Source organism: Balaenoptera ricei, chromosome 1 (assembly GCF_028023285.1).
Source record: "Balaenoptera ricei isolate mBalRic1 chromosome 1, mBalRic1.hap2, whole genome shotgun sequence".
NCBI classification, from domain to species: Eukaryota; Metazoa; Chordata; class Mammalia; order Artiodactyla; family Balaenopteridae; genus Balaenoptera; species Balaenoptera ricei.
The window spans coordinates 109377147-109389171 of record NC_082639.1 but is presented as its reverse complement, the minus strand read 5'-3'; the positions used below and the strand labels follow the sequence as shown (position 1 = coordinate 109389171).

Below are 12025 nucleotides of genomic sequence, written 5' to 3'. Positions count from 1 at the left end.
CATGACAAACAGGCTGCCTCAGAAAAATAATGGCTCAAATAACTTAATTCTGAGTGGCTCAACAGATGATATAGAGCTAACCATGGTGATTTCAAGCCCTAGTTCCTCTGCAGAAAGATGGAAATGTAAAAGACCTAGAGGACATTATCAAGGATCAAGGTACAAAACTGTACTCAATTACATATTTACTAAAAAAAGACTGACTTGTTGTTCACCAAAAATATTAATAAATAAAAGACCTAGAGGAGCAAGGGTGTACTAACTTTGGGAATTTTTTTAAAATTCTGACCGGAGCAGGTTCAATCTGGCTGAAATTTATAGATATTAAATGAAAGTTGATTTTTAAATAGAACAAGTTGAGAACTTAGTTCCTTCAGCCACATATGAACCTACTTGCCCATTTTCAAGCAAATAAATCAATAACAATTTATATTAAGAAAAAAATCATTCAGCAAGGGCCTTTGAAATTTTAATCTAATCTTATTTATAAGTAAAAGTACAGAGCATAAGGGATGTGCTCAAAATCACAGAGCAAAGGCAGTGACAGAGCCAGAACTGGAATCCATATTCCTAAGCCCCAGTTCAACTCTCTTTCTTCTAAACTATCTTTTGTTTTCAATTTCCTGGCCACTTGGAGTCTAGGTAGGACAAGAAACCAAGGGAACTAGAATACTTTTACAAACTAAATAAATCTCAGAATTGCTAATGGACAATATGAACACATATTTTCTTCCCTTGAGGTATTTCCTTCCCTTCCATTTTCACTGATAAGAGGATTAAGAGCAGAGACCTCCTCCTTCAGTTCCTCTCAATGAAATGAATAACAACACTCTGTTCCTCCAGCAACAGTCATCAATGTCACTGGCAAAAACAGTAGGAAAGTATCTTTCATTTCTTTTAGTGAGATTATCCTTGTTCTGAATCAGACAATGCCAGTATTCTAGAGGAGCAGAAGCTATCTTTCAAGTCTGATACTTGAAAGAGGAGTTTCACAGATGTTAAGGTCCTCACTAGCAGTAGAAAGTACCTTTTTGTCTTTGTAATAAGACATGAACAACTTTAACAGAGAGAGAGAGAGAAAAAAAAAGTTTTTAATTCATCTCAGATTGGAGTTTTCTTTTTGGTGTAAGTGGAACCATGTCTTGCTCTGATTAAAAGCATAAGGGTTACAATCATTGAATTTGCAACGACAAAAAGAGGGCATCTGATGGGCACTCTTGTGTCAGTGATCTTGGAATTGACTGCAGAATCAGTTACCAATCCTTGGCAAAAATCCACATTAACTTCTAAAATATTTTCTTAAAGAATGATCAATAACTCCACATATTATGCACGGAGGAGCTCAGAATTTGGCTCCTTTTTTAAGACAGCTAAAGTCAGAAGGGGAAGTTCCCTTCTGCACTGTTCTTTTGTTGAACAACAAATATTTAATCTGGTTTAAAGTCAAGTTAGCTCACAAACAGACTTTCAGATTAGTGAGAGAGCAATAAGGTATAGTGGGTAGGAATGTGGGCTCTGAAACCAGAACACCTAGGTTGGCTAGATTTGAATACTAGATCTACCATTTACAACTAGGTAACTTTGGACAAGTTGGTTAAAATGCTCTAGGCCTTGGTTACCTCATCCATAAAATGGACATATAATAACATGTATTTCATAGGGTTGTTATGAGAATTAAATAAGTCCTGTATAGCACCTAACATGTAATAAATGCTCTATAAATACTAGCAATTATTACTACTATCATTGTGAATTATGAAACCCCATCTACAGGATGGGAAGGGTCAGGGGAAATGAGAGGTACAACAGAAAGGGAAAAGAAAAAGAGACTCATTTACTGAAACAAAAGGAAATGGAGTTATGGGAAGACTTCGAGGGAGACAAAAGATAGTGAACTGATTCATTTCATACTGTGGAACTGTGAGAAAAGAAGTTTCTGTGTTAAGACAGCATCTTTTTTGGAGAGGACAGAGGGGAATGGGAGCTAAAGTGAAATAATGCTTGCAAGACATCCACAGCCTTCTCAGAAGGCCATGCACTACTACTAAAAAAAAGTCTGCAATTGTTATGGGGAAGAGGAGTTGGCTGCTAGTAACTGCAAGGAGCTCATGCTTCTTCAGCACAAATACACATCGGTTCTACCTCTCTTACGGTTGACCCCACAGCACAGAAAGTTGAAACCTAAATGAGGAAAAACAGAAAATTATCACTTACTTCTGGGGTTCTACCTGCTTAACAGCAGAATAAGCACAGTTAAAAAAAAAACAAAAACAAAAACAAAACACACAACAACTCTAAAGTTTAAAATTATGAACAGGACCTGACCTGATGACCCCCAGTACCATACTGTGAAATGTTAGATGATTTTCTGCAGTTCTAGGTAAATGTCAAAAAAAAAGAGACAGAAGGAGAAGCTCAGGCAGAAAAATTCCAGGAAGAAAAAAAAAAAGAAAAAAGAAAAATTCCAGGAGTGATCACAAAACTTGTAACCCAAACAATTTCACACTGGAGTGATTTCAGATTGGCAAAAAAATTCCAGGTATAAAGCTCCTTGCATGCAGGCTTCTATCCTTTTAAAAAAGACTGTGTATACATTTTACTTGACTGTCTTCCACTTGTGACAGCAATTTGGTAATATCTAGCAAAAAGCCTTAAAAACAAATATGTACCATTTGTCCCACAAGTGGGAATTTATCCTAAGGAAATAATTAGTCAAGTGGACAAAGACATATATACAAAGATATTTATTGTAGCACTGTACATAATAACTATAATTGGGTAGATATAATGGGAAAGGATCTAAATGAACAATATAGGTGACATAAGTTGTAGTGCAGTCATAAAATGGACTAGTATACAACCATTATTTTTATGTGTAGGATAAAATCCATTATTTTTATGGATAGGATGTCACAATAAATTGTTGAATGGAAAAAGGTAAAAAATTACATAATGCAATATTTTTCTAAAACACTTACCTATAAAGTCACATGTATTTATACACATAGAAAAGGTCCAAAAGATTATATACCAGAATGTTAAAATATGACTATACTGGATAGTGGGATTAAGTTGATATTGTAAGTTTAAGTTTCTATTTTTCCTTATCTATATAAATTTTCTGTAACAAATAATTAGATAATTTAACAATTAAAGGAAAGAGATACACACGGATGGCTTTATTATCTTTCTCTGTTTTATAACCATTTTTCCCAGTAAACTAGTGCTCAACAGTCCCACACATACAGACCACCATCAATCCCCTCCCCACACATTAACTCAAGCTCATTACAACATATTATGCTGCTGCAGAGATAGAGGAAAAATGTGAAAAGATGTCTAGAAACCTGCTGACAACTCCAAGCTACAAATAAGCATGACTCCTATACACTCCCTCCCATTCTTTATTATTACTTTGAGATGCCTATACAACCTGAAACAAACCTGTATCAGCACATATAAGAGGTTCCCTCTGAAGAATTTACCTTTCATATCCTTCAGAATATCAATTTTCTCCTATAAAACAGGTATACCTAATTTCAGCAGATCTCCTGGATACTTGAAAAATAAAGATCTAGCCTCAAAATTATCAAAATTAGCTGAGAAATCTTTAATGTTACTAAAATAATTTCACAACAGCTGAACTAGCCAAGTCAAGTGCCTAAGTGGAAACAACCCAATCAATTCCTGCTAAAATACAAATTTGAATCATCATACCATGTCACAGAAAATTTTTCTGAGTAACTCTGTACTGGTCTCAAGGAAGCACTCCATTTTGGTCCTTGGCCCCACCCTAAATTGTGTTTGTGATGAAAAAGGTAACCGAAGGCCTTAAAAGAGGAGATAATTGAAACAAAGATATTTTCAGACACTAAATAGCTCCAAAATATGAGTTGTTGTTCCCCTCCCCCCCCACCCCCGCTCTCAGTGTGTGGAACAAAACAGAGTTGGCCTTAATACCAGAGCCTCTCCCAGTGCTTTCAGAGCAGAAGCATTTCCGTCGGAGATGAGATGACATCATCTACCAGATGAGAAACTAAGAGGCAGTCTGTGACTGACTTCAATGTTTGAAGTACTCATATAATTTTGGGAGGCTAGAAGTTGGCCAGATGTGCATTCCTCAGACGAGTTTTGCCTGAACAGGTCATAGAGAAGCAATTCCAGAGACCTACCAACACTACTACAAAAATGTGTCAATAATTCTTATATAAAGCAGAAAGAGACAAGCAGACTTTTTGGAAGCAAAATGCTAATTCTTAGAGGGTCTCCTGGTTGATAATATTGAGAGCCAGAGATTTCAAAAGGAAAAAAAAAAAAGCAAAAGCAAAAACCTGCACAAAATACAAGTCATCAGCCCAGCTGTTTGCTGGACTATCTCAAACAAGTTCTCTGGTCCTCTTTAACTTGAAATACTGAATTTTAATTATACCACTGCATGTAGGAGGCATAATATGATATCCAAATGAAAATACTCACAAATATGTCTGAAGTGTCAGCCTACCTAATGAGAAGTACTGCTGAGCACACAGCTCTAAGAGATAGTGTTAAAAGGAAAAAAAGAAAAGGCACTATTACTATGCCCTCAATAAGAACTAAACCAAGCCAATTAAGAAAACCAAGCCACATCTTAGAGAAGAGCTAAATTTTATTTCCTAGCAGGTGTCAATTTTTCCTAAGGATCTTCTAGAAAAAATGAGAAAGGCAAGGATGCCTTAGAAACAAAAGCTCAAAAGCAGTTTGATCTACCAGTCCTGGGGTCAGCTGAGAGCCAACCTGGCTCAGCTAAGAGCCACCTAAGTAAGTAGCAAGGAATGAGCCGCAAATTTACTAAGACCCATCTTGACAACATACAGATTTTATGCAAAGTCTTTGCCACTATTAACAATGTCTTTGAATCTCACTTTCCTAATTTGGAAAATGAGAGGGTTAAATTAAAATATCTCTACATTTCACTCTAGTGATAATTTTTTTTTTTTTCATTTATTTATCTTTGGCTGCATTGGGTCTTCGTTGCTGCGTGCAGGCTTTCTCTAGTTGTGGTGAGCGGGGGCTGCTCTTCATTGTGGTGCGTGGGCTTCGCATTGCAGTGCTTGTTGCAGAGCACGGGCTCTAGGTGCACAGGCTTCAGTAGTTGTGGCACACAGGCTCAGTAGTTGGGGCTCGCGGGCTCTAGAGCGCAGGCTCAGTAGTTGTGGCACATGGGCTTAGTTGCTCCATGGCACATGGGATCTTCCCAGACCAGGGCTAGAACCCATGTCCCCTGCATTGGCAGGCGGATTCTTAACCACTGCGCCACCAGGGAAGCCCTAGTGATAAATTTTTGCTTCTAGTTCTATAAGCCAAATTTCACGGTTCTCAGGCCTCAAATATGTATCTCTTAGCAGCAAAATTTTGGTTGAAATTTGTGAAAAAAATCTGAGTCCTTCTTTAAAAGACCTGAGTCTCCTGGATAAGCCAACCCACAGCCAAGAAGCAGTTGAGATTTCTGGCAGATCACCACCTCCCAATTCTATTTCCAAACCTGGTTCTAACTATCTTGAAAAAAAGCAGTGGATATTGCTGGCTTAGAATGTACATATTTGAGCCGAGAAAGTAAGTTAAATGATATCATAATGAGCATAAATTACCTCAACAATGCACTTCAATCACCTCCCAGACACTAATGCAAGAAACTAAGAGATATGGCCAAGTTACTTCTCTGCCATCCCTTTTATACAGGTTCTTGTCAATGACAACTTGGAGTTTACCAGGGATGTTTACCTACACTGTGCACAGAAAAGCTAATATACTCTAAGCTATTTATATATCCCTAAAATAAAAAAAAAAACCTCTTCCCATTCTCTTCCTGTAACTTCCCTTTGCCCACTCCCCATCAACATTACTGATCCTTTGGGATAGTGCTTACTCTTGGTTAACTCCATATTGCTCAGTTTAGTACACAAGGCAAATAATAAGATATATGGAACTCCCTACAAGGAATCTGCCCTTCTCTCTTTTTACCAGTCTTCTTCAGACTCCAACAATAAGGTGACTTTTTGGGAATCAGATATTTAAAAATTAATACATATTGTATACAGCCATTATAAACAAACAGACTAATTTCACAGGAGGCGAAAGAAAAATGATCAATAACAAAGTTTAAAAAGATGGAGGAGTTGAGGGAAAAAAGTTCACGTCAAACAAAAAAACAGTAAAAGAAACAACAGAAGCTCATAGAAGATATGAATGAAACAGAACCAACACATATGTAGAAACTAAACAATGTTCTCTTTTGATAGGAAAGGGTGGAGAAGGGAAGCGCAACAGGGGAAATGAACTAGGAAGGGGTTTCCTCTAGGAAACACCATCAGTCCAAACACTCTCTCTCTGAGACTGAATGATGGGCTGGGGTTTGGAACACAGAGAAACAGAGATTCTCTCTGCCGAGCTATCAGAAACAGCATACTTCCTGAAGCATACTTGTATCCTTGATCAAGAGGATACACCCAGTAAAAAGAAGAGAGAAGAAACTGACAACTGTGGTCTTTTTGCTTTCTTCATGTCAAGTAAGAATATCCCAAAATTCTAGGAAAGAAAATATCCAGCTTAAAGGACAAAATACTCCCCCACACTTTCCTTCTCCCCAGTTCTGAATGTGGCCTGGTGTTATCGCTGTTGTTCACTTCACAGGCTATAGTTTCCATTATTTATTATCAAAGAAAAATAGACTGATAAAATATTTAACAGCTAGTAGCTAGCACATATTTAAGCAAAGTTATTAATCAGAACAGTTTTATATCAAACCAGAACAGCACACAGAAATTATCAAACAAAACATAATATGTATTTTGATATTCAAAGCTAACTTATAAGTACACATAACCAATTAATATCAGATATTGGATACCTAATAAGTCTATATAATTATACTTGACAGTGGGCTTGAGCAGCCATGGCAGAAATAAATGGATAATTAAAAACAATGACATTCTAATGTCAGTTTTGCAGCAGAATCTACCAAGGGGACAAAAGAAAAAAGGAGGGGGTCGGTGGGTGTAAACCCTCTGCGGAGAAAGCAAAAAGAAAAATCTCTCCCTACTTAGAAAATACCAATCAAAACGAAACCTGGTGATATTCCGCCTACATGGCATTCTGTTCTATCTTTACATTTCCAAATTTCAGTTTCTCACTCCAATAAAGTGGCGTAAGTTGCTTTATTTTTCACTAGTATGGAAGAATTGAAGGGAAAGAGATCAGTCTACAAATGGCCTACACTGTACCAAAGAACACAGACAAAAAACCCCTACCATTTGGAGTTATCAGATTACAGCATACATTTACTGGTGGAGCTCTGCTGGGAAGAACAAAGCCACCAGAATCAAGGACTGATAAGACTGGCTCTACTACAAAAGTTCCAAGCAAAAATCTTCTCTCCTGTGTCTTCCAGGATCTCCCTCAGTAGTTAAGGGAAAGTCAGAAAAGGAGCTGTAAAAGTTACCTCCAAATCATTTGTGCTCATGATAAAACCATTTGGTGATGTGTGACAATTTCAGAAATGTTCTGGTCTGAAGCAAAAGGAGCTATAGGTTCATGATCTTCTAAGGTTTCAAGTGCTTTTTCTTAGGGGAGTCACACATGATTTTATCACACAGCTCTTATTTCAGGGAAGCAAAGGACACCTCAACGCTCTAACTTTACTTTTTAACTCCTCCACTAACTTCAAACCAAGTCTCCAAAACAAAAACTCTTGACTCCCTTCCTGGTGGTAAAAAGGGGACTCAGTGGCTGAATTTCAAACTCTTGACGGACTAGTCAAACTGCAGACAGGGGGCTCTCCTACACTGGTGTGACAAATGGTCACACTGTCAACAGCACCTTATCAGGGCTGATTTTATTTTTTAAGTGGTGCCACTGTCCAAATAATGAGGATAGGAGGTAAAGGAAGAGAAGGAATACATTTCCTTTAACACATGAAACAGCTAACAGCAAACTGCATCACCTTTTCTTAACCAAAGTTTAAGAACAAGCACATGATAATGGCTGCTGTAAACTGATATTCATTTATAATTGCCTCCCTCCCACAAATCCAAACATGGTAATTACTCCACTGGGAAAAGATCTCTCAGACATCTCTCAAATATCTCTCAGAGTGAATGCTTTGCTCTACCTTCTGTATTTCACTCGTCAGCAGCTTAAAAGACCAGCTCTCGCTTAATGGTGAAATAATAGAGACAGAGGTTTAATACTGGCAGGGAACAACTGTCCTAAATTACCTGCCCTTCCTAATTTGAATGCCAAAAGATTTTGAGCCTCCAAAGGTTATGAGTGACTTATCTAAAACATCAATTTGTCCCTGAATCCTGACATTCTTATTCTGTATCCACTTTCAACACTGCCAGAGAATCTTGCCTTTAGGATTTCAGTTTCACCAATATTTGAGTTCAGCTAAACACCTAAGTACAGTAACTTGGTTTTAGGATGATTAAAACACAAACACACACAGTCCTACCTTGAATTTCTACAAAGCTAGCCTTTAACAATTTAGGAAATCATAAACCATTGTTTATTCCTGCCAATGTCTTAATTCCCCTGGTACCATCCCGACAGAGCACCACTCCCCTCCAATCACAAATAAAACACATTCTCAGTAGCCTTTTTTGCATCAGAATCAAACATCTTATCCTCTTCAAAAACATATCCTTGAAATGAAATATTCTATTAAATTAAATTCAGTAAGCCAAAACCTAAGTGAGCATGCAGATACACCAAAAAGTCAACACTGTATATCCACACACGATAATCCCATGTTTTCAGAAATATTTATGAGAATTTTTCTTAATTTCTTAATCCATTTCAGTATTTGCCAAAGAAGCAGAAAAGGAGGGTGTTAAGAAACAAAAGTAAAAAAAGGAATCTAAGCTATTTATTTTTAGTCATTTTTATATCTTGACTTCACATATGAACACAGTAGAGCCAAGGAGCTGTAAAGTCCACTAAAATCTAATATTTGATTTTCTGGTGAAAACACAATAGCAAAAAACACTTATTCAATCTGAATTACATCCTGCTAGTCCTCGGATCTGGCAGGAAATATAAAAACATACAAAAATATCAAATAGTGACATCTAAAATAGATAGTAGGACTTCCCTGGTGGCGCAGTGATTAAGAATCCGCCTGACAATGCAGGGGACACGGGTTCGAGCCCTGGTCCGGGAAGATCCCACGTGCCGCGGAGCAACTAAGCCCGTGCGCCACAACTACTGAGCCTGCGCTCTAGAGCCCGCGACCCACAACTACTGAAGCCTGTGCGCCTAGAGATCGTGCTCCGCAACAAGAGAAGCCACCGCAATGAGAAGCCCGCGCATTGCCAACGAAGAGTAGCCCCCGCTCGCCGTAACTAGAGAAAGCCCGCGCGCAGCAACAAAGACCCAAGGCAGCCGAAAATAAAAAATAAATTAATTTAAAAAAAAAAAAAGATCAACCTGGTTTCTAATCCCTGATTTGATAGTTAAGTCTGTTTAATGACTGTACACAACAATTCTTCTTTCAGCAGTGGGGGAGGGGGGGAAGAGGCTTTAAATTGAGGAGCTACTGTATTAAAAACACTGTCATTTTAACTTTATTCTTCTTCACATTTAGAATGCAACATGAGTTGTTCTGGCCTGCTAATCCTTTATAGGAAAGGTAAAAATCACCTCTCAAGAAATTAAAAATAGATGTACATAAATAAAACTGCAGTTTGGAAAAAGATATTTGTGACCAAATATTTGCTCATCTGAACTGGAATATGAAAGGTGGAACCCTCTATTTAGTCAACTCAAAATGGGAAGGATGCAATCCCAGGCCTAAGGAAATGTCAATGTCTCAGGTAAAGCATCCATCATCTGGCAGCCTCTCCTGTTCACAGTGTAGAGGCAACAGTCACTGTGGAACCCCAGACATTTCTGATGGAAGCTCTAGAACAGTTTCTGACTCAAACTACCCCCCCTACCCCCCCACACACAAACCCCAACACCACACATTCTCCCTCCTACACACAATCTGTTGCTTTTCTTGTGGGCTCCTCAGCCCTCCCTCAATCTTCAATAGTTTCTAGCCACTTTGAGCTATATTTCCTGGCTCCCTTCTCCAAGTGCCAATGTCGTGCCTAATCATTCCTCCAGTCCATCTCCTATTATGCAATATTCGCCACAGCACTGAGAGCCACCCCCACCCCATCCTTCTCAGGCCTAATTCCCAGCATCACCTCCCTCAACCTTTACTGCAATTCGAGACGCCATCGTTCCGCCTTCTCCATCTGTTTTCAGGGTCTTTTAGCCCTGATTTTCCACATTCCTCAGGTTTTCTTCAAAACCTCCCATTCCTTCCCAAAGTTGGGCAGTCTAGAGATGGGAGTCTCCAAAGGAGAATGTTTGATAAAATGTGTACGTGTATCTGTGCGAGCGCACGCGTGTTTGCGGGCGAGGGGCACGAAGTGAGAAGGAATGACGCATTAGGGGAAGGCTCTGACGAAAAAGACGGCTCCAATAACTCCCACCCCCAACAAAATCCACAATTCCCTAACTCCCCAGCAATGGAAAGCGTCCCATAACGCTTCCATACCTTTTAAGTCCCATGCCTTCTCTTCCACAGTTTCATCCAATTAATCCCGCAATCAACTTGGTTTCTACCTGCCTCTCACACTACGTAATTCCTCCCTACTTATGAAGCCTCCATTTACTCTACTCCCTTCGGTTCCCTTTCTGTTGCCTTCCTACCCCCACCGTCAATCTCCATCCCTTCCTAACCCTACTCCTTCAAAGCCCTCAACCCGGTCTCCTCGAAGCCAGCCAATGTTCCTGACAGCTTCCCTTTTCTCAGTCAAATCCATCCGTTCCTCACACTCCCCCCGCCAGCTCAGAAAGCTAGGAAAGCCTAGTCCTCTGTCCTCCTTACCGGCAACGACTCGGACATCCCCAACTACAGGTGCCCTTCCTGGGTCTCGCTCTTCCTCCCATCGCACAGCTGTCAACAGCCCCCAGCCCACGCTCCGCCCTGATTACCTGAAGACGAGGTGCAGGGAAGGACCCCGGAATCCGCGGATGAAAACCCGACCGCCGACGACCCAGAAGAGGCCGACGCCATCTTGGCAGCCCCCTCCCCCTCAGCGGCCTCGCTCCCTTTCAATCCTCTTCCTCTTCTCCGAGTCGAATCTTCCCCACGTCTCTTCACAGAACCCGCGTTCTGCGGGCCACCTCCCCGCCCCCTCTCTCAGATACGTCGCGCCGGCTCCGGGACCAACTCAGGGCCGCACCATTCGGCGGGCATGGGGGAGAACTCTTGTCTCGCACCCTCTCCGCAACTTTAACCGCTTTCCGCGGGAGCTACTTTCCCCTTTCACAACAGAGGAAGCTCAAGCCAGCTGCCGGGACCCCGCGTCCGGACCAAACCACACCTAAAAGAACAGGGTGGGGAGTGAGAAGTCCCAGCGGAGCGAATGCCCCCTCCCCCTCCTCCCTAGCCACAGCCTGTTTATCGCCCAACCCCACCGCTCCACTCCCGGTGGCCAAGGCAATCCAGGCATCGCGCATGCGCCCAACCTTCTCCACGGCCTATCCCATCCAATGGGGGAGGAGGGAGGTCCCCAGAGAAATCAAGCCAATCAGGAGGCTGCTCCTGATCACATGACGCGGGTCCCTCGCGCCCTAACAAATCCAAGGGTCGAAGACGGCGCGCCCCTGTCTACGGTGCCTCGGTGAGTAAATCTACGTTCGACTCTTTGACGGGACTAGGTTGCGAAGTCTGAGCAGGGGATCAGAGTACGCGGGGCTGACCCTTTCAGTTCACAGCCCAGGAAGAACTCCCGATAGAAGCGCCGGTGTCAAGTCAAAGACGTTAAACAGTCGAATATCACAAAACATCACATTCCACCAAGTATTCTTCCGGCTTTACTGCCTTGTTTACCATTTAGTTTAACATGCGTGCATGTCTTGCCTTCCTCTGAATGACATTCGAAACAGATCTACACTTTGCCTCAAACGCAATACTGGGCACAGTGATTGAGTT

The 12025-nt window shown here is 40.8% G+C and overlaps 1 protein-coding gene across 3 annotated transcripts in view; it reads right to left on the bottom strand.

Moving 5' to 3' along the window:
- Nucleotides 1–11495, bottom strand: part of PIP5K1A (phosphatidylinositol-4-phosphate 5-kinase type 1 alpha) — a 37492-nt gene extending 25997 nt beyond the window's left edge. For 2 of the 3 annotated variants that reach the window (XM_059930965.1, XM_059930947.1), the window contains exons 1-2: nucleotides 11023–11495; nucleotides 2143–2181 (exon numbers count right to left, since the gene is read on the bottom strand). In XM_059930965.1, the coding sequence (XP_059786948.1) occupies nucleotides 2143–2181; nucleotides 11023–11104 (121 nt within the window). In that variant the 5' untranslated portion in view covers nucleotides 11105–11495. The remainder of the gene's footprint in view (nucleotides 1–2142; nucleotides 2182–11022) is intronic. The other variant, XM_059930957.1, reaches the window with a different exon arrangement.
- Nucleotides 11496–12025: the final 530 nt, after the last annotated feature.